At 40.2% G+C, this 24257-nt stretch overlaps 1 protein-coding gene across 1 annotated transcript in view; it reads left to right on the top strand.

Moving 5' to 3' along the window:
* The first annotated feature begins 1969 nt into the window (after positions 1-1969).
* Positions 1970-24257, top strand: part of SYNE1 (spectrin repeat containing nuclear envelope protein 1) — a 354454-nt gene continuing 332166 nt past the window's right edge. The window contains exons 1-2 of the mRNA XM_067465989.1: positions 1970-2117; positions 18422-18681. Coding sequence (XP_067322090.1) covers positions 18615-18681 — 67 coding nt within the window. The 5' untranslated portion in view covers positions 1970-2117; positions 18422-18614. The remainder of the gene's footprint in view (positions 2118-18421; positions 18682-24257) is intronic.

Raw genomic sequence — 24257 nt, forward strand, 5'->3', positions numbered from 1 at the left:
TCTCTCACACCAGAAGCAACTTGCAGTTTCTCAAGTCACTCCTGACATGGGAAAAAACAAAAACAAAACACCTGCACACAAAAGAGAGCAATGATTCCATGGGGGATAATGATGGCTGGTGACAGTAATGACTAGAGACGGATACTGATGGCAATGGAAGCTATATTCAGTGCCACATGGAATTAGGGTGACAGACTTCCTTCCAGCAGATAGGAGACCAGCAATGTCTTAGTCATAAAAAAGGCATCATTCAGCCATGTGGTTAGGGAGTGTACAACTCCTCTGTTATGCCAGCTCCACTGGCTGCCAATCAGTTTCCAAGCACAATTCAAGGTGCTGGTTTTAACCCTTAAAACCCTAAACCTATCCCCCCAAGGGGGCTTGGGGTGGCTTACATGAAGCCATGCCCATCAATACAATATACCCAATATAACACAAAAACACAACAACATAAAAATAAAAAATGATCTAAAATACAAAACTAATATATATAAGCGATGCAACAATAAAAAGTCAAAAACATTATGACATTTCATTACGACATTATGATCCATCACAAAGCTTAAGACCGGCAGGAGAGGTCCTGCTCTCGATCCCACCACTTTTGCAAATGTGGTTGGTGGGGATGAGAGACAGGGCCTTCTCGGCAGTGGCTCCCTGTCTGTGGAACACTCTCCCTAAGGACATCAGCTTGGCCACCTCCCTCCTGTCCTTTAGAAACAATTGAGACCAGGCGTTCGATTAGTGGACAGCTGCAATTGGAAAGAAAACTTAGGATATCAGCAACATTGGATTTACCCTGACTTGGATTTGCTTTCAATCAGCATGTTTAATTTATTGTTTCATGAATTGTATAATGGGTTTCTAATGATTGCTAATGTTTTGAATATAATTTTTAATTGTTTATATGCTGATAGGATCGTATGATGCTTGTGTGAGGCCGCCTGAGTCCCCCTTAGAGGGAGAAGAGCAAGGTAGAAATGCACGAAATAAATAAATAAATAAAATTAGGGGCAGGACTTGGAGCAGGAGGCCATAGGACAGCGGGCCATTGCTGAGCTCCATCTCAGGATGCTAAAAGGTCCCATTCTCAGTTGCAGTGGTAGGAAAAATATAATAAAACCCCACCAAAACATGATTCAAACAGCCCAAGCCTTTTTTTCTCTCTGTTCCACTGAGAAAAACACTCGCTGAGGCGCCTGGAAAGGGAGCCTCTGCCTCCTTGCGACATCAGGGCAGGAGAGCCTGCCTTTGGAGGGAGGGGAAAACATGGAGGGCCTCTCGGGAGGGGAACGGAGAGAGGCACCACACGCGTGCGCGCCCGTCATCCCACGCTTTGCTAGTAAGAGCCTACGCCAGCTGGGCAGAAGGAATGGGGAGGAGGGAATGTGCCACTGTGGGGTGCCTTTTAAAAAAAATAGAAGGGGGGAAAAAGACGGGGTGAGTGATGAAGAGCATACACAAGGAGCTATGTTTACTCCTTATGGGGGAAGAGGGTGATGCTCTTCTTCATATTGGGATACCTAAGGGAAAAGGAGTGGGTCTGTGTGTGGCGCGGGGGGGGAACCAAACACTGCCTTGACCAGCCAGGAGGAGCTTCGCGCATGCGCGAAGCTCCTCCTGGCCGGTCAAGGCAGTGTTTGGTTCCCCCCCCCGCGCCACACACAGACCCACTCCCTCCTTCCCTCCCCCCCCCCCCGCAGTCTAACCCTTTTGGCAGCATCTCCCTCAGAGGCAGAGAGGGACAAACCATTGCGCACCGCAAAGAAGGGGAAGGGGAGCTTTCCAACAAACCCCTTACATTCTCTCTCTCTCTCTCCCGTTTTGTCCTTCTCCCTCAACGCCAAGGCACCTGTTTTGTCCCCCCTCCATCCCAACACGCAAATTAAAGCATCCTTTGCCTGGCAAACTGGGGGAAGGGGGGGCAACTAGAGGAGGAGCAGAGGCGGAGCTCCCGGAGACCCGGCTGCTGCTGCTTGGAGGTGCAGCAGTGCGTGAGCGCGCTTCCTTTCCTGCCTGCCTTCCTGCCTGGCTGGGGAGATGCGTGCGTCTTGTTGCCTTCGGTAACCAGGGAGCTTCGGGAGCTTCGGCGTGGTGTTTGGAGGGCGTTTGGGAAGGTGAGCTGCGAGGAGGAGGAGCAGGGGGAGGCTCCTGTGCGGGGATACAGCGGCTCTTGGCCCCTTCTCCCCGCCGTTTTCCCGCTTGCTGCATTGCCGGGCTGCGAGGGATGCCCCTGGCTCCCTTGCGCTGCCCTGTCCTTGGAGGAAGCCAGAGAGGAGGAGGAGGAGGAGGAGGAGGCATCACGGGGCAGGTACCACCAAGGGCAGCCTCGCCGCTCTCTCCGGCCCTGGGATTTCCAGGCTTGTGGGGCTTCGCTTGGCCGGGGAGGGGAGGGGAAGGAAAAGAAGAGGCTTCCCAATCAAACCAGGCGGGCGCCCTCTTGGAATGTGTCTTCCGTCCATCCCCATGGCTTGGGTCTGTGCCAGGTTCCAGGTGGCTCATTGGTGGACATCTCTGTTTTGTGTCAGAAACGGGCTTGGCTCCAGATGTCCTATAATTTGGTTGTTTTGGTTTGTTTTATTTGTTGTTATTATTTATTTATTTGCTATACTTATATACCACCCCACTCAGCCTGCAGGCGACTCGAGGCGGTTCGCAAGGCAACAATTCAATGCCCAACAACTTCATAAAAACATTTAGAACATTTAAAAACACTAACATATCATATAAGACCATAACAGTTAGTAAAAACAAATCATTTTCATCTCCTAGACAAAAATGTAATCCGATGTCATAATCCAATTGTGCCATAATCCTGTGTCTGTTACACTGCCTTTCAAATGCCTGCTCAAACAGGTTTTGACTTTTTTCATAATGTTAAAAGGGAGGGGGATGATCTAATGTCCCTAGGAAGGGCGTTCCATAGCCAAGGGGCCACCATTGAGAAGGCGCTGTCTCTCGTCCCCGCCAAACGTATTTGTGATGCAGACGGAGTCGAGAGCAGGGGCTCCACAGACAATCTTAACATCATAAGATCTAGGACAATCTTAACATCCTAAATGGAGATGCATTCAGACAGATAAGTTGGGCCAAAACCGTTTAGGGCAGTGGTTCTCAACCTTTATAATGTCGCGACCCCTTAGTACAGGTCCTCATGTTGTGGTGACCCCCAACCATAACGTTATTTTTGTTGCTACTTTATAACTGTAATTTTGCTACTGTTATGAATTGTAATGTAAATATCTGATATGCAGGATGTATTTTCAGTCACTGGACCAAATTTGGCACAAATACCTGATACGTCCAAAATTTGAATACTGGTGGGGTTGGGGGTGATTGATTTTGTCATTTGGTAATGCTGGAGTTGCTGGGATTTATAGTTCACCTTAAATCAAAGAGCCTTCTGAACTTCATCAATGATGGAATTGAATCAAACATGGCACACAGAATTCCCATGACCAAGAGAAAATATTGGGAACATCTGGTGGACATTGACCTTGAGTTTTTGGAGTTGTAGTTCACCTATATCCAGACTATGGACTCAAGCAATGATGCATCTGGATCAAACTTGGCACAAATACTCAATATGCCCAAATGTGAACACAGATGGAGTTTGGAGAAAATAGACTTTGCCATTTGGGAGTTGTAGTTGTTGGGATTTATAGTTCACCCACAATGAAATGGCATTCTGAACTCCACCAATGATAGAATTGGACCAAACTTTTTACACAGAACCCCCATGACCAACAGAAAATACCATGTTTTCTGATTGTCTTTGGCGACCCCTCTGACACCCCTTCATGACCCCCACAGGGGTCCCGACCCCCAGGTTGAGAAACACTGGTTTATGGCTTTATAGGATAAAGCCAGCACTTTGAATTGTGCCCAGTAGCAAACTGGCAGCCAATGGAGCTGGTGCAACAGAGGAGTTGTATGCTCCCTGAGCGCCACTCCTGTTAGTAACTTGGCTGCCGTCCATTGGAACATTTGAAGCTTCCAAGCAGTCTTCAAAGGCAACCCCACGTACAGCGCATTGCAGTAGTCTATACGGGATGTAACCAGAGCGTGGACTACCATGGCCAAGTCAAACATCCCAAGCTATGGGTGTGCTTTGGAAAGCTGTGGGATGTCTCCCTCTCCCAGAATGGTGAAGGCAGGGCTTGTGGGATGGAAGGGATCCTTGTTTTGACAAGAAGGCAGTCAGTTTTGGTAGACATCTTCAATCCCGGTATTTTGAAGTTTTATTTATTTTGTATCAAAAGCATTTCATAAATTAGTATAAAACTGATAAAAATAGAAGGCGTGCAGGCGGCTAAATATCTTAAATACCAAAAAACGGCAACAGTAACGGCATTGTCTGTAGCCTCCAACAGTTCTTCCTCTGTACATGAGGCAGGGCATAGTGGACAAGCATACAAATGCAGAATTGTCTGTTCTGCTCCACAGTCACATAAGGTGTGGGATTTTTTAAGGTAGTGCCAGGTTGTCTTTTGATCTGCCTCTCCACTTCTGAGTCTGTTCATGAACTTCTAAGTTGCCCATTCTTGGTTTGCCCCTGGAGGAAGACCCTCGTGGGGGGCCATCCAGTTGGGATTTTGAAGTCAGCCCATACAACTGAAGAAAGACAACTTTTGCCCAGAAGGAAAAATGCCCAGCTTTCTCACCCTTTGCTTGTTTACTCATCTGCCTTTTCTATTAACTTATTTTTGTCTGCAAAATATGTATAAGTTAATAATAAGAAAACTCCCTAGTGGAATCTAATGCCCCAGGAGCAGAATTCAAAACAATCTTAACAGATTAGAGCAGTGGTTCTCAACCTGTCGGTCCCCAGGTGTTTTGGCCTACCACTAACAGAAATCCCAGCCAATTTACCAGCTGTTAGGATTTCTGGGAGTTAAGGCCAAAACATCCATGGACTCACATGTTGAGAACCACTGGATTGGGGAGATGGGTCACAACTAACAAAATGAAGTTCAACGGGGACAAATGCAAGATACTCCACTTAGGCAGAATAAAATGAAATGCAAAGATACAGAATGGGGGACGCATGGCTCGAGAGCAGTACGTGTGAAAAAGATCTTGGAGACCCCATGGACAACAAGATAAACATGAGCCAATAATGTCATATGGCAGCTAAAAAAGCCAATGGGATTTTGACCTGCATAAATAGGAGTATAGTTTCTAGATTTAGGGAAGTCATGATACCCCAAGGGGTCATGATACCCCTTGGTCAGCCCACACTGGAATTACACGTTGTCCAATTCTGGGCACCACAATTGAAGGGAGGTGTTGACAAGCTGGAATTGTCCAGAGGAGGGTGACTAAAATGATCAAGGGTCTGGAGAACAAGCCCTATGAGGAGCGGCTTAAAGAGCTGGTCATGTTTAACCTGCAGAAGAGAAAGCTGAGAGGAGACATGATAGCCATGTATAAATATGTGAGGGGAAGTCACAGGGAGGAGGGAGCAAGCTTGTTTTCTGCTGCCCTGGAGACTAGAACGCAGTGGAACAATGCCTTCAAACTACAGGAAAGGAGATTCCACTCAAACATGAGGAAAAACTTCCTAACTGTGAGATCTGTTCAGCAATTGAACTCTCTGCCCCAGAGTGTGGTGGAAGCTCCTTCTTTGGGGGCTTTCAAACAGAAGTTGGATGGCCATCTGTCAGGGGTGTTTTGAATGCAATTTTTCTGCTTCTTAGCAGAGGGTTGGACTGGATGGCCCACAAGGTCTCTTCCAACTTTATCATTCTATGAATTAGCTTGGTGTGTGTGAAAACCGAATAGAAGAATCTGTAACCATCTGGAGCATTTGAGTTTGAAAATGCCACCATTTCTCAATTAGCAGAGGATGCTACTGCAGGAGACATTTATTACCCCATATGTTTATGTGTCTGCTGTCTCAGATATTTACCATCTCTTATGAAAAAAATGTGGATTTTTTTTAAAACAACAACTTTCCCACAGTTCCATGCTAACATTTGATATACGATTGATTGAAACACTAGTAATCATTCTTGGACCCTTTGCACAGCATATCAATGCAAAGACAGGCTTCCTCTCTAACCTAGTTGTATTACAATGCAGCCCAACCCCAATAGCCATGGGACTGGTGTCTACGCTTTAATTAACGTTTAACAGGATAAGTTTACTCTAGGCATTTTCCGATGTCCTCCAGTGCAACTGTGTGGTATTTTTGGACCATCAATCCTTCATTTTAATAGGATTTATTTATTATTTTATTTATTTACAGCATTTTTATCCAGCTCTTTTCAGGCAACTCAGGGTGGCGTACAAATTGGCAACAATTAGATGCCACAACATACATACATACATCAATCAAAAACATTTAAAGCACATGATAAAACCTCTATAAAACCATTAAAACAATAATAATCAATGTCTTCCAGTTCAACTCCTTATCCATTTACATTATTTAAGTCATTCCGTGTTCGTTATTTCATCATACTGTGTTTATCTGATTATGCTGTGGTTCTGAAAGCTTGCTCGAAGAGGCAGGTTTTTACTCTTTTCTGAAAGGTCAGGAGGGAGGCGGCTAATCTAATATCCCTAGGAAGGGAGCTCCACAGCTTCCCTACTACATGTGTTACCATCAAGCTATATATGTACACCTACTGGGTGCTTAGGCTGTTGTTGCTGTGTTGCAGTTAATTGCTTACAGGGACCCAATGAATGTATTTCCTAAGACCCTCTAAGATTTTGCAGACTAAGTTCAGCTGTAGATTCCTTGGTTGAGGCAATGCACTTGTAGTGTGTCCTTCCTCTTTCCTACCACCTTCAAATTTACCAAGCACTGTTGCCTTTTCTAATGAGTCATGCCATCGCATAATATTTCCAGAGTACAATAGACTCTGCTTCGTTATTTTGTCTTTATTTGCTGCCATGTATTTTGTCAATCTGTGGCATCAGTAGAATAAATTTCCGATGTCATATTTCCATTTGTTCCTTAGATTGTTAGTGATCAATGTTGAACAACAATGGCTGCTATATGAATGGGGAAGTCATGAGTTTCTCTTTATTTCTAACAGAGGAACAGGTCAAGAGAAAAGGGTGCCTCATATATATCTGAAGTATTTGAAGGAAGAAGCTCTGTATTGAATTTTGGTTTGACTGTGAATTAAAAAAACATTCACCAAGGTATAGGGTTATGCATTCTTCTTTGGGAAAAAATTGAATTGAACTCAGGGATAAAAAATATATATTATAATTTGTTTATTATTATTATTATTATTATTATTATTATCTTTATTTGTACCCCGCTAGCATCTCCCGAAGGACTCGATGTGGCTTACACAGGCCAAGGCCTCAATAAAAACATAGCATAACAAAATACACAACTAGACCCCATGGCTGTGAACACTGGTACCCTTAGAACTCACTTGATTATTGCTATGGTCTATTTGCTACTTTAGAGATGGGCAATTATGGAATGGTATGGTCTGCATAAGCACTCCTCACCCCCACCCAAGCAGACCCTGTAGATGTGCAGCCTCCAGCCTCATCTGCTGCTATTTTTTAAAAAATCAAATGTGTGCCCACAAATGCCCTTTTCACCATGTTGTTTGCCTTCCTGACATTTTTAGGGCAATAGGAGGCCCCCTTTAATAATATCAAGCCACTTCTTGATCTGGGTTGCTGTGAGTTTTCTGAGCTGTATGATTCAGAAGCATTTTTTCCTGACATTTCACCTCAGATGATGTGAGGTCTGTTAGAAACTAGGCAGTTGGGATTTGTATATCTGTGGACGGTTCAGGGTGGGAGAAAGAACTCTTGTCTGTTTGAGGCAGGTGTGAATGTTGTAATTGGCCACCTTAATTAGAATTGAATAGCTTTTCAGCTACAAGGTCCGACTTCTTACTGCCTGAGGGAATCCTTTGTTGGGAGGTGTTAGCTTTCTCTGACAAATCTTGCTGGTGTCCCACCAAATTAGACTTTCATAGCACTGAGCCATGGCAATTAAAGTGATGATGAACTGCAGTAGATGCACCCATAAATACATAATGAACTGCCAGTGTAGATGCACCCATAAATACATAATGACAATAGAAAGAAAGAGTTCTGATCCCATCAGATTTGCTGTAATCCATAGGATCACTCAGGACCCTTCCACACAGCCATATATCCCAGAATATCAAGGCAAAAATATCCCACAATATCTGCCTTGAACTGGGTTATCTGAGTCCACATTGCCATATATTCCAGTTCAAAGCGGAAAATGTGGGATTTTATTCAGCTGTGTGAAAGGGGCCTCGGTTTTTAAAATCCTGGCTACCTCACAATGTTTCCCTGAAATGCAAACACACAGTTCCCTGATATCTCATACATCCCATTTCAAGAGCAGGTCTACTCTTCAGTTTGAGGAGAGCTGAGCTTGTCCATAATAGCACAACAAAAAATTTGTAGAAACTATCTGTTTTCCTGTCAAGTATTTAGTTTTTGATATGTTTGCCAAATCTCATATACTTTTTATATAGTGACTAATAAATCCATGTTTCTTACTTAATATGAATTGCAACAGGATGGGCATTAATCTTTGTGCTGACTCTGGGTACATCTGCACTGTAGAACAAATGTAGTTTATGACCACTTTAAATGTTATGGCTCAGGGCTGTAGAATCATGGGAAAGAAAACATTCTCTTTTCCTGTTCTCTAGGACACATGCCATCAACTTAGGTAATTCCAGAAGCTTCATTAAATGTAGTGGTGCTGAGTCAGTTTACTCGAGCAGGAAATCTGGCCATGGAGTTTTTAAAAACAAATCTTTTCAACCTTTGCCACTGTAAATCATCTCTGCTAAACCAAAACACTCACTCTATTTGTTAAACTTACTGTTTAAACTCTGTTCCACAAACACTTATACACACACACACACACACACACCCCATACACTAAGAGTGCATCTATAATGTAGAATTAATGCAGTTTGACATTTTTTTCAAATCTCTTCCTAGTGCCAGAAATAAACAGCTAGTAGGAGGAGAACCTTATTTCTTTTAAGACCGCAGTTCTAATAACACTTTAATTGCCATGGCTCAATGCTATAGAAGTCGCCTCTGCCAGAGTGCTAGTACTTCATTGAACTACAATTCTTTTTGAAAGATGGGGAGGGCATGGGGCATTACTATAATTCAGCATGACAGTTGTACCTCAGGGCAGAAAATGAAGCAATACAGAAACTGACATTATATGTTAGTTTACTAGTAAAGTAATACAAGATCTATCAAGCTTCTAGTATAATTATATAATACATTTGTGATCTAGTCATTTTCACAATTCTCTCTCTATTACCAGAAATAATCAGCCAGTAGGAAGAGCACTTTATTTCTTTAAGGCTGCAGTCCTAATCACACTTAGTTGAGACTAAGTCCCATTGAGTTCAGACATAATACTTACATCTGAGTAAACATGCTCAGGGTCCTAAATACCCTAAAGCAGGGGTCCACAAACTTTTTAAACAGAGGGCCAGGTCACAGTTCCTCAAACTGTTGGAGGGTCGGATTATAATTTGAAAAAAAAAAAACATGAATAAATTCCTATGCATACCACATATCTTATTTGTAGTGCAAAAATCACTTAAAACAATACAATAATTAAAATGAAGAACAATTTAACAAATATAAACTTATTAGTATCTCAATGGGAAGTGTGGGCCTGCTTTTGGCTCATGAGATAGGATTGTTGTTGTTGTTGTTGTTGTGTGCTTTCAAGTTGTTTTGGACTTAGGTTGACCCTGAGAGAGGGCCAGGTAAATGACCTTGGAGGGCCGCATCCGGCCCCGGGGCCTTAGTTTGAGGACCCCTGCCTTAAAGGCACCAGATCCCATTTTATCAGTTTGCCAATGAATAGCAGGTGCTATGGGCTATATTTCAGAGGAAGGAACTAGAGTATTCCTTGCCTAAATAAACCCTATGAAAATCATGGAGTTGCATAAATTGACAGATGACTTGAAGGCACACATAATCAAATATGCACATGATCACATTGCACAAATGATTTACTCCTATTGAATTCAGTGTTCAAATGCCACGAAAGTCAATGCTTTTTTTTTTTCAAGGGAATCACTCTTGTGAGTGGGGAAGAGAAGTTATTTCCATCAATTTAACCTTGCATTTTCTTTAGCCTTTACATACTGGTATCTGCAAGAATCTTTGAAGCTTCTGCTCCTTTTGAGAACACACTGTATGATTAATTATTTATTATGGTATCTCCATCGCTGCTGATATGTAGGCTATTTGTCCTCTTATCTCAGTGCTGCAACACTTTTGTTATTGCTATTACAGACTAACATTGTTACTTATCTGGAATTTGTCTTTGTTACATGTTGATACTGTGGAGAGAAAAAATATAAGTAAATATTCTTACACAAAAAGCTTATACCTGTCAGTAGCAATGAAAAATAAAAAAGATCTTGGTGTCTCTAAAATTATACGTGAGAACAAACAGTTTGTATGAACCGAATTTTATATATTTGCATTACTTTGATTTTATATCAAGGTGCAAGATGGTCTCTAATCAGTGTGGTGCCAAAACTTAAGCTGCTGGATTAGAAACACTTCCAGATAATGCCAAAATTTGCATTTTAAATCTAAGACCACAGGGGATGGAGGACATCAGGCAGGAAGATTTAAAAAAAATCCCTCTGTTATGTGCTGGAACTTATCTGTGCACATACAAATATCTTAACATAAACACAATCAGATTTGCATGTGCATATGAAGTCCAGTGCACAACAGAGGAATTTTTAAAATAAAAACTTCTGCTGGTTTTTCAGCTTGTGGGTAGGTGCCTATATTAATAAAGGTAGAAGGAAGGGAATGTGGGAGAGAGGGATGAGTGTATGCGTTTGCATATTTTTGTATGAGTTGGAGATTGTCTCTACAGTACTATGTTCCATTTAAATTAACAATTCAATCGTGCACTTAGGGCTCATCTATACTGAGCCTATACAGGGAGTTCCCAAGTTACACATATCTGACAAATATCTGAGAGAAATCTGCCCCTTGGAAGGGAAATTCATTCATTCTCCACTTAAGCTTGTTGTAGAAACAATCCTTATTTCCACAAGTCATTTTTTTCAAAATCCAGTTATCACAGGGACAGATAGTGAGGTGAAATCTTCTGAACAGGGGCATAGACAGCAAAACAAACACCACGAGTCTGTTAATCCTTCCCTATGCTATACTTAAAAATGTACCTGTTCACTTACATACAAATTCAATTTAAGAAAAACGACAGAACTTAGCTTGTTCGTAACTTGGAGACTGCCTGTAATGTAGGTTGAAGCTAGATAATACAGGCTTCAAATGCTGCAGAGCACACTAAGGAGAATAAAGTGCATCAAAAAGCCATGAAAAAGTCTGAAATAAGCACCTGAGTGCACTGCTATGCAGGCACAATCTAAACCTCATCACATGGGGGTCCTTCTGGACTCAGTGCTGAAGCTTGTGGCTCAGGTGTCGGCAGTGGCCGGGAGGGTCTTTGCACAGTTCAAACTTTTGTATGCCAGCTGCAACCGTACCTCAAGAAGCCTGGCTTGGCCACAGTGGTCCATGTCTTAGTTACACCAAGAATTGACTATTGTAATGAACCCTATGTGGGGCTGCCTTTGGAAATGACTTAGAAACTGCAGCTAGTACAAAGAGAGGCAGCCAGATTATTAACTGGGGCAAGCTTTAGGGAGCATACCACCTCCTTTTTAAAGCTCCACTGACTCTATACGTTTCCGGGCCTAATTCAGAGTGTAGGTGATTATAGGTAAGCCTTATACACTTCAGGTTCAACCTATCTTTGAGATGACATCTCCTTCTACAAACCATCACAGTTCTGGGGAGGCCCTTCTTTGGGTCCCACCAGCGTCTCAAGCATGGTTGGTGGGGACGAGAGAGAGGGCCTTCTCGTTGATGTCTCCCTGGCTCTGGAATGCCCTTCCTAAGGAAATTAGTTTAGCCCTCTTTCTTTAGGTCTTCCGGGTGAGTCTAAAAACATGGCTCTTCAGACAGGCCTTTGATCCTGAGTAATCAATGGCCAGTGTGATGAATTATTGATAGTACTGGCCTATACTTTGACTTATTGTTTGATAGATAGCTGGCCGGCAGGTTCCACTGTGTTTTAGAAATTTTATAATTTTCAATTTTTATAATTTTATTAATGAGATTTGTATGTGCTGTTGATTATACTTATGCCGTTGCATTTATATTTACCTACTGTTGTCTGCATGTGGCACTTGGAGTGCTTCTGTCAGCCATCCCGAGTCCTTTCAGGGAGATGGTGGCAGGGTACAAATAAAGATTATTATTATTATTATTATTATTATTATTATATGGCAAAATAAGGTCTGCAGAATATGAAGTGCATTGTAGATACCCACTGAGCTGTACAGTTTGGAATGCAGGTGTGGGGAGCTGCTAAAAAGCACCCCAAGGGCATGGTTGGGAATCAAGGGGTCGGTTCACCCCCCCCCCCCCCCCAAGGACAGATAATTGATTACCTTTACTGCTGTGTGTCACTTTTTCTATTGTCTCCTTGTATGCCTCCAGAGCGCTAATGCACATCTTATCTAGAATGGGCTAGAGCACAACCTTCTCCAGGGGTTGTCAAGCTGTAATCATCTTCCTGGACTTGAACTTGTTCCAGAGATGGCAGTCTAATATTGGCATAAAAATACTGTTTTTTCCAAACTGGTTCTGAACTAACATAAATAGTCATTGCAGATGAGTTATTAAAACTTACTGCTGGGTAACCTTGAGCAAGCCAACAGTCTCTCAGCTTCAGAGGAATTCAAGCGCAAACAAATTTTACCTAGAAAATCCTGTGATAGGTTTTCTTTAGGGTCACCATAAATCTGATATTGCTTGAAGGCCAACAACAACAAAAGCCCTAAAGACTTATATATGACTACTTTCAAGATTTATATTGATATAAAATGCATTGTTTGTTCCTGAAAACAAACACTCAGGAACAAAAATGTTTACATTATATAATATACTTTCAATATAATATACTGTATATCAATATTGTATTGATATTATCAAAACCATAAAGTACATTTCAGGCCATGGTTATGACTACTATGTATTAGTTGATTTGTCTGCATTAAATAGGAAAGAAAGGAGTCAATACTTTCTTGGCTTCTGCCATTATATTTATTGCCTGCCATTTAAATATATGCTCTCTTTATAACTGAGAACTTTGTATGTGCATTATTTTACCATGCTAAAATAAGTCAGCTTTTATGTCAAATCAATACTTTAAGTCAGGGGTCCTTAAACTTTTTAAGCTGAAGAAGAAGAAGAAAAGAAAAAACCAGGAACAAATTCCTATGCACACTGCACATATCGGATTTGTAGTGCAAAAATAAAACCATAACGCAACCGCACAGTATTTAAAATGAAGGACAATTATAACTAACATAAACTTACCAGTATTTCAATGGGAAGTGTGGGTCTGTTTTTGGCTGAGATAGTCAGGTTAATTAGCATTATTGTCATTGAGTGCTTTCAAGAGATTTCAGGGTGACCCTAAGCCTAAAGTTTAAGGTGGGGGACAGGGACAGGTCAGTGACCTTGTATCTGATTGGCGGGGTGTAGTTGGTGGACCACTGCTTTAAGTAATTAAACAAAACAAATATTTTGTCTGTATTTTCATAAATATATCCCCATATTCATAGATGGGAGAGGAGGGAGTGAGCAAGAGTGAGTGTTGTAATTCTGTACTGAAGATACTGCTGATATGGTCTCTTCTTTTGCTAATGCTCTTTCTCTGCCCATCTGTTGCAGCTTGGTTTTCTTTTGTTTAGATAAGACTATATTTCCAGCCCACAGAAAGCAGTGTAACATTTGTCACATATCTAATACACTTCAGAGTCCTACTTGTTAGGCTTAGAATTAATTGCCTATTTGTTGCTTAAACTTTTATTACACATGGATGAACAGGAGAAACTCAGAAAAAATTGTCAGGAAAATATTTGTATTAATGTTGTTATGAAAACTTTTAGTACTGAGAATTTTAAGAAGTAAGAATTTTACATGTGTTACAGACAAACCATTTTACATCGTACTGTGCTTACTTAATATTGGCTATTTTTCTTTGGAAATTTTGATATAAGGTATAACTTTTATAATAGCAATGTGCCATTATACTTCATATTATGCTTATATATGTTCCATAATACAGGAATGCCTATCAGGAGGCCAGTTCTGGATTAGAACCAGGCCAGCCGCTCACACACATATATGAAACTCAGGGCTGCTCCAGAGCTTTTTGGGAAGTTCTGGAGCATTCTACAACTTCTGCTAACATGGGATAAAAGGTTAACTGGTTTTGTCCCATGTTAGTGGCCAGAAACCCTTAGGCATTCCCTCCATACCCAAAAATGACTTTTGACATATTTTGGGGTGTGTCGTTTATGTGGACAGACCCATAGTCACAGTAAGCATTCTTTGGCATGTAGAATAGTCCTTCTAAATGGCATAGAAATAAACTGAGAGCACATAGTGTACAGTACTTCCTCAACTCAGCAGGGGCGGCTCAACCCGTTATGCAAAGTACGCATTTGTAGTATAGTTGATTTTGCCCAGGGGCACTCTTGAGGTGCTCTTGGGGGAAAATAGACCTTGACATATGCGAGTTGTAGTTACTGGGATGTATAGTTCTCCTACAATCAAAGAGCATTCTGAACTCCACCAATGATGGAATTGAACCAAATATGGCACACAGAACTCCCACTATGAACAGAAAATATATATCCGTGATTGGTTGGGGGGGGGGGGGGGGAAGGGGCAGTGCCAAAATACTGTTTGCTTACCATTGAAAATTACCTAGGAACGCCTCTGCAACTCAGTGTATAATTTGGATGGGATATTACCGGGAAACTTTATGAAAGTTGTACTCAAGGAAACTTTATGAAAGTTGTACTTAGAGGAACAACCAGGAGCAGTATATGTATGTAAATAAACATATGCCTCTTACAGTGAGTGGTATACCTAATTTTAGTGAGCTTTCATTCTGTTACTTTGAATAAATACAATACCTTTAATTCTTCACATGTTACTTTTCAATATGTTTGTATGGAATGGATAACAGCCTGCTAATGGGAAGTTTAATTCTGTTAGTTGATGTATTTTATTTCAGAACATTTAGGTTCAAAGGATTAAGCATCTCTATCACTGTAAAACACTTTTGATTGACGTTTTTATTCCTGTGAGTCCAGAAGTTCTTCAAAAACAGGAATGCTTTCCATGCTCATAATCCTCAGTGCATCATAACTGCACTTAGTTTGTAAAGCAAAGTTCCTCATCATGTCTTCATTTTCTCTTTCCTTCAAGGATGCAGCATCGGGGCTATTTTGTTAGGCATCACTTGCCACACAAATTGATCACTAGGGTAAACATGCCTCATGTATGCTTGCAGAAATTTTAAGATAAACCTAATCATGAGTCTGACACCCTTTATTACTGGATAAAGAAAACAAAATAAAGCTTTATGGAGTAGAAAACTTGAATTAGACTTTGACTAATTACATTTGAATGTGGCATGCGCCTTTGAAGATTTTACATTTTTTGAAAGATATCTGTGTACAACCTTGCCATGAGGCATGACCTCAATCTATGATTATATGGTTATGTCCTTTCCACAAACAAACAGTTGATAAAAGCGTTTTTGTGGGGGGGGGGAGGACACTGTACTCTTCCTTCCCCCCTCCTTCCTTCGTTTCCTTTTTTCTAAATTGCTCCTGAAGTCTTACAGTTCAGTCTGAAGTGCCCCTGAAGTCTTACAGTAGCATAACTTTTCCATGGAAGGCAAGAACTGAATGAAATTCTGGAAGCAGGGCCAAACAGTTCATAGGCCTTGGCCAGCAATATCCATTCAGGATGTACGTATTCTGGAAAAGATAAAAGAAGATCATGGTTTAAAATGAGAGGGTAGATAAAAAAGTAAAAACAATGTCTAAGAATGGGTTGTTGTAGGTTTTTTCAGGATATATGGCCATGTTCATATAGCCCGAAAAAACTACAACAACCCAGTGATTCCGGCCATGGAAGCCTTCGGCAATACAATGTCTAAGACTGATTAATAAACCCTCTCCCTGTATTCCTCTCCAAAAATGAAGTTTGTATACTGTTCAAACCTTGTATCTGGTGGAGATACATTCCCAGACTTCTCATGTTAACATGAAACTATGGATGATAGCAAGCTCTTCTGAAATGAAGAATTTCTAGCCCAAGAATAGATCCACAATGTTGCTCCTAGAAAATGAATTGGGAGAACATATTTTGTCATATGTGGTTTAAAAATGTGGATACCAGTCCTGTTGATATGGGATTGTATTGTATTTTATTTCGCATTTCGACATTGCTCTATGTTGCAGAATATTCATGACTCTTCTGCAGGGCAGAGCTTTGCAGGTAGTTGGATAAACGTTATCCTCCTCCTGAAGAGGAGTCCCTCTCCCCACTTCAGAAGGAGCTCTCTACTTATGAGGAGTCTTCCTCTGCTCCTCCAAACTTCGAGTACTTGTGTGATAGTATAGACACAGCTTTTCACTAAACGTAGAGGGGATATTTCTGGCCCTACTCTACTACTACTACACCACAACTTGTGTTCTGCAGCTACTGACAGACTTGAGATTAAATAACATGCTTTTAAATATGGTTATAATGTTGTAAGAAAGTAACCCAAAGGTATGACATCCCATTTGATCTTGGAGGCTAAGAAGGGTCAACCCTGGTTAATGCTTAAATGGGAGACTTCCCATGACTATCAGGTGCTGTAGCTATATCTGAGGGGAGGACTAAAAAATATATGCATATTTCTTGCCTCATTGGACAGCATATACCAGCCTGAGACTCTTGCTTACATTGATATCCAAAATGGGTCTCACTATGATGCATACCTGCCCTTTAACTAATGAAGGTCCACCTACATAGCACCTAAAACACAGGATTTCCTGTGTTAAAAGGAGTGGGAGTGGCTACATGACACTAGGGGCAAATCCACGCTAATTTGCTGCACTGGTTGAAAAACACAGGGTAAAAGATCCCCATTTATCCCAATTCTGGCTAGAAAATGCACATGTTCTCATCACTGTATATCCCTGCACTCACAAAAAACCATGTGATTTCCTTCCCTCCCCCTGTGGACTCCAGCACATGCCCTCTTTTTAAAAACCTGAAACAACTGATTGGGTTGTCAAATAGACACACAGCTGATTTAAAGGAAGCAGGAATGGAAAGCAATTAGAACTCTATGAATCTCTTTGTTTTAAACAGAGCTTGAATAAATTTGGGAAGAGAGAAATCGGGCAGTTAAAAAAAATTCCCTTTGTTATGTGCTGAACTTCATATGTCCACATACAAATCTGCTTGCATTTATATTAAGAGATTCACATGTGTGCGTATATTTAAAAAAATAACCTCCACTGTATGTTCCCTGTCCACCCTCCGTCATCTTCCAGTACAGACAAAGCCTGTGAGGATGATGGTGAAAAAAATCCCGGGACACATATGTTCTCAGGTCCCAGTTTTTTTTTTGTCATCTATTTAAAACTCGCATTTTTTGTGCTGATTAGAAGCACCCTGAGACTTTTTGAAAGTTGAGTTTTCTATACTTTTCTTTGTTTTACTACTACTTTGGTTCTGTAGATGTTTTTCTCACAAACACCAGTTAACACTCTTTTCTGGCTTAGCTTGGAAAAATAATATCTGAGTAAATAATCCACAGAGACATTGACTGTGTTCAAGCAGAGGTTGTAGTTTTGTGTTGTGAAACAATCAGAGCTTGGCACATTGTTTCTTCATTGAAAGTTTTAAATTCTGTTAGCCAGATTATTAGTCAGATTTTAAAACAATAAAACTTCTTACATTAACAACTCAAAGATGTACATTGCAGGGTATTCTAGCATTGTTATTTTAGTACCCAATCTGTTCCAATCATCAACACAGTCATAATTGGTTTATTACATATGTGAAGGCTGAAGATTTGCTGTGAAAATTGAATTCTAGATCATTGAAATACAATAAGATGGTACATACTCAGATCTCAGAGCTTTGCTCATCTTACTTCAGACACTAAACTTATTTTGCAGTCACACAATCATGTATTTAGATAGTTATGCTTTCTCACTAGAGATTGCCAGGGCAGTAGTACTGAACTGCATGGCTACTTTGACATGAAGTCTGAGGATAGTTCTTTACTAGTCCATAAAATCTTGCCAGTAGTACTCTGGTGCAGCTATGGCTGAGTTGCTTTTTTCGTGCAGTTGCTCATAGAATTAGGTCAGTAGTCACCTGGGATAGCCAAGCAACCATATTTCTTCATGCTTGATTTACTGATGATATTGTGAGCTATTTTAATAAAAATAACTGTTGGTGTTATCTCAATAATTTCATTTCTCTTTCGTTTCAGGTTTTGTTGAGGTGTCTACAGTGCAATCTTTCTGGAAAAGTGAACATTTTTTGGCTGCAAACAAAACCCTGCAGTGACTTACTAAGGCATTCAGTGCTACACGTTATGATATTTTGCAAAATGAAATGATCAGAATCTGCCATCTTAAAGTGGATATTCTGTATACGGAAGTACTTTTTTCTGCAAACCAGAAATGGCCTCCTCAAGATCAGCGGCAAGAACCCCTCGGGATATTGCTGGTGTCATGCAGAGACTTCAAGGTGAGTGACTAGCAGTAAGATTGGTCTACTTCTTCAGATTGGTCTACTTCTTCAGATTGATCTACTTCTTCAGATTGGTCTACTTCTTCAGATTTTACTGAACTCCAGTGAAGCACAGGCTTTTTGTTTCATTTTTAGTCTATTGAACAACATTTAGCAAATCCACAAGAAATCTTTGAATTAGCTCCTTTTGAAAATTAATGCTTTTGTATTCATTTAAGTCCAGACAATATTGTTTGTCTAACCAGTTCCTAACTTATTATTAACAATGTCCTTATGATAGTAATGTCTCTAATCTAGTTACTATGGTTATTTAAACGCTACTACGGTTATGTGAGAGCATACTGAGTGATGCAGAACTCACATGAAGAACTGCAATCAGTAATTTGTCCATCCTGTTTACCTGCAGTTCAACATGCTATTTTTCTGAGATATGTGGTTACTAAAATGTATAAATGCAAAACAATACCTTTGTTTAATTAATTAACCAATAACAATTGCTACAGAAATCTTCATGTGCCAGAATAATGTAGCTTGTAACACATAGGGACAATATTTTATTTCTATACACAAAGAAGATCCATTTTCTTTGTGCATAGGCATTCTGGAATCCAAAATAAAATCAGAATAATTTCCTTCAGTTTTTGGTTAACTATACCAAATCAATGAGCAGACTTCAGTTTGTCTCAGCTATTGTCTGTTCAAAACAACTTCGATTCAACGATTATCTCAAGAAACAATAGTCAAGATTAATCATAATTTATGATGCAACACTAAGCTAGATATAATAATAATAGAATGTGCTTTGAGTGCCTGGCTTCAGGAGCTGCATATGGAGCTTGGTACTGGTGGTGGGATCAAGATATGGGGAAAGGAAGATGTCTTAGCTGTGACTCCGAAATCTAGTGAGTCACATGATTTATTGCAATGTTGAAAGTGATCCTTTTCTGTCTATAGCATTAGTAGGCAACCTAGTGTCTTAGAGATCTTTTGGATCACCTCTTACTACCTCATCAGATAGTTGGCCGCAGGAGGCGGTGGTGCTCTGCTTCACTGCGGAGCATGGGTAATCCAGTGCCCCACGTCCCGCATCCATGGTAGGGCAATCACATGGGGGAAAGCATGAGCGTGCGTGGTGCACATGGCTTTTCCCCATATATTTAATGACAACACAGAAGCTCTCTGGCACAGTGTCATGTAATGGGAGCCAGCTGGCTCCGTGGGTAACCTGGACTAAAATTGGTGTTTGCCACCAATTTTAGCCCAATGTGATGAAGTTGTTACATAGGTCTTATTCACCATGAGATTGTGAGAGTTGGTGAGTACTAGTTGTCAACTTCTACTGTAAGCCTCTTTCAGTTATCTTTGGGGAGATAAAGAAGGGTATGTATAAATATAACAATAATAATAATCTGCATCATCACTATTTTTTCAAAGCTTGATCCTCTCTTTGTGAAACAGATGATTATGTATGAAGAAGCATAGAAAACATGGTATTGAAGTATGTGATGACCTCCCTATGGATAATATCTGTGTCTCTGTTTGTTCTGCTGATCTGATTTTGATGTCAGTGGTATTCTTGTGGTCCATTTTCCTTGGATGGGTCTCAGGAGCAATATTTTATAGCAGCTGCTCTTTTTTGCTTGGAAGGGAAAGGTCAGCAGATAGTGCTGAGGATTGTTCTACATGTTTTGTGGAGTAGAAGTCATCTAGAATTTTGGAGCAAAGTGATCACAGCAGTACTGATGACCCCCAAATCTTTTCTTATTACCTAGCAATGACCTATAAAACCCTATATGTCTTGTGTCCAGGTTGTCTGATGGGTTGAAAGTGAGCAAGGAGTGGAATGGCAAGTGAGGGTGGAGGGTGGGGGTGATGGTATGCATGCCAAGAGAGAGGTCACTATGTGTCTCTTCTGGCATATGTGCCATAAGTTCACCATCACTGGTCTGAGTGTCTGTATCTTTGCTGTTCTTTCAATGTCAAAGGGATTTCCCCCCATTCAGTTCCACTTTTACAAACTGATTGCAAGGGCTTTTTACACTATGCTGTTTACATGTTTTTTTACATGATTTCCTCTAAGCAGTTATAATTCTATAACTAGTTTAACTGCATTTTAATGAGCATTTCAAATATATTTTTACTTATGTTTTGTGTTTTATTATTGGTTTTAATTTTTTAAGCTACTGAAAATCACAAGTTGGAGGATTTGGGGGAAAAGTAGGACATAAATGAATAATTAATAATGCATGTGGAACTTCCTTTTATATTCTTTTCCATTATCTACTACTCTGAAATTAAAACTGAAAAAATCCTTCTTTTCAGTTTTTCAGGATATGAAATAAACGTGGAATTGCATAGCATCATTTCACCTTTTCTGATTTATAGATTTTTTATATCATAACAAACATGAAGGGAGATTTGTTGTCATTGTTTTGATGTTCAGCTCTTATGGAGCTTTGTATAGCTAATTCAAGTTTTTTTATGATTAAAAGCATGGAGATTTCGGAATTAGATAAATGGAAGCCATTCAATAGAAGAGGAGAGAAATTTATTTATCAGGCCCATGGTCTTGTATGTGTCTCCACAGCCTTCCAACCTGTTTGCTGATTCCGTTTTGCTTGCCTCTAAAATAGAAAATGGTTTAGTCAGCTTTTACTGCAAGATCAAACAGGAGGTAAAAATTCACCTTTACTGAGTTTGAGTACAGTTCTTTTTTTAGGCCGTGGTCTTGCATTATGAATGAGCAGACAATCTGCAGTGCAGACTCTTTCTGGCCTTCATGAATTTAGAAGTTCATCTCTAGCAGATGTCAAACATAAGTGATCTGAGAGTTGTAAATGACCCTGCAAACTTGAAAATGCTATGTCAGGTCTAAACATCTTGTGCTCTGTTAGGCCAGACATATCCCATAATACCATCTTGTGGTTTACATTTCCTGATTCTACTGCTTTAGCAGGGTATTAAAGTGGCTTTAATATTTTCCTTGTTATGATAAATCTTACTTCCTTTTCCACAAGTAAGACTAAAATGTGTGTGTATATTCTTATTATTTTAATTTGAACAGGATTCAGCACAATATAAAAGATGCTGTCTCAAGATTTGGCACTATATCTAATTCTTGACATAGATCATCTGTCAAGATGAAAAAACCCATCTTCATCCCACAATGAGGCCTGGAGCCAGACTGAAAAGTATCTAATCTGCTTCATCCAGGAGCTCCTGGAATTTAAATGCTATCATATCCTCAAGCTACTTTTCCAATAATAGACGTTTAGATTCTGACTGGAAATTATGCATTATGATTATGGAAATTATGTAGATTTTTAGTAGATTTTTTTTCACCAACAGAATTAGATATACCTTCTTGAAAAACACATTCATCACTATCACAATGCACTATCAACAACCAGTTTTCCCATCTTACCCCAGACACTTTTCATGAAGTAGAAGGTGCAAAAATTGTTGAGTATATGTGTATTTATCTTGTTTTGGAATGTGGTTTTGTAGAAACAGATTTCACTGTGCTAATGATTAGGTTGACATTTCTGGAACAGGTTTGAGGCCAGGAAGGTGATTACATTAGCTATGGAAGCTGGCCTCAAACTGGGTCCAACCCACAGTTTCTGGGGCTTGACAGCCAACAGAGAATACAGATTTTTTCCAATTTGCATGCTGAGATGTGTGCTAAACGCATATGGCAGAGGAGGGAAAAGGCAGTAGTGGAGGTAATCGATCACCTCTCCAAGGGAGGTCAGTCATGCCCTTGAGGTATTATTAGGCAGCCCCCTCCCCATGTTCTGAATTTTAGAAAGTTCTCCAGCATAGGTGAGTCTTTATAATGTGTTGTACATTCTGCCAAGCTGGGTTTTCCCTTTCATAGAATCATAGAATCATAGAGTTGGAAGAGACCTCATGGGTCATCCAGTCCAACCCGCTGCCAAAAAGCAGGAAAATTGCATTCAAAGCACCCCGACAGATGGCCATCCAGCCTCTGTTTAAAAGCTTCCAAAGAAGGCACCTCCACCACACTCCAGGGCAGAGAGTTCCACTGCTGAACGGCTCTTACAGTCAAAAAGTTCTTCCAAACGCTCAGATGGAATCTCCTTTCTTGTAGTTTGAAGCCATTATTCCTCACCCTAGACTCCAGGGCAGTGGAAAACAAGCTTGCTCCTTCCTCCCTATGCCTTCCCCTCACAAATGTATAAATGGCTATCATGTCTCCTCTCAGCCTTCTTTTCTTCAGGCTAAATATGCCCAGCTCCTTAAGCCGCTCCTCAAATGGCTTGTTCTCCACACCCTTGATCATTTTAGTTGCCCTCCTCTGGACATATTCCATCTTATCAATATCTCTCTTCAATTGTGGTGCCCAGAATTGGACACAATTTTCCAGGTGTGGTCTAACCAAGGCAGAATAGAGGGGTAGCATGACTTCCCTAGATCTAGACACTATACTCCTATTGATGCAGGCCAAAATCCCATTGGCTTTTTTTTTGCCGCCACATCACACTGTTGTCCACAAGGACCCCAAGATCTTTTTCACACGTACTGCTCTTGAGCCACACGTCCCCCATTCTGTATCTTTGCATTTCATTTTTTCTGCCTAAGTGGAGTATCTTGCATTTGTCACTGTTGAACTTCATTTTTTTTTAGTTTTGGTCCATCTCTCTAATCCGTTAAGATCATTTTGGTTTATGTTTAGGGCTTAATTTGGACTTCCCCGCAGCTTTGCTTGATGTACTTTAATTCACAGTGCAAAGCACTTTGGCGGTGTTTGTTTTGTATATGCCATGGTTTGAACCTAGCTTCAAACTGGATCATATGGTCAGTGTACATGTGCCAAAATCATAGTTTTGTTTTTGCAAGTGGCCCCTGCTAATTTATTACAGTAATAATTAAAGTAATAATACTGTAGATTCAGTATTGTTGATTGTGGATATGATCACACAATTTTAAAACTCTGTCTTATTTGGACTCTTTCAGTGATTAAAAACTGTGGCAACATATTAATAATGAATCTCAAACTTTAATAAAGTACATTTGGTCTTGAACAAATATAATTTTGAATGCCAAATATCTTTTTGTTGTAATTCTGTTATTGAACTATGGTTTATGATGTTGAAAATAAATAGTAATGCTCATTTTCCAGTATTGCACCCAGATATATGAAGTCGTGATTGGTAGTCGTTCAACAGGCACATAAAAATAGCACTCAGCAATCTGTGAAATGCTAAAACAAGTATACCATCAAAAATATGTAATACTTTGAAGATTTTTATTTGATAGCAATTTACATTGAGTTTTCTCTGGAGTAACCTTGTTCAGTTTGTTCTAAATATCAAATGGTACATAATTTGCATTTCATATCATATTTTACTTTTGCCTCCAGGTGTGATAGAAATCTATAGGTACTTAAGCATTTAATTCCAGATAAAAGATAATTCACTATGACAGCCATGGGCCTCTTTCAAGTGATATTTGGTACATGTCATGCTCCTAGACTGTGGACACAGTTATCTGTGGTGGCTGGGATGTTGATGATTTTGAAATGGAGAAACTTTACATACTTCCTTGTT

Source organism: Anolis sagrei, chromosome 1, assembly GCF_037176765.1.
Source record: "Anolis sagrei isolate rAnoSag1 chromosome 1, rAnoSag1.mat, whole genome shotgun sequence".
Classification (NCBI taxonomy): Eukaryota; Metazoa; Chordata; class Lepidosauria; order Squamata; family Dactyloidae; genus Anolis; species Anolis sagrei.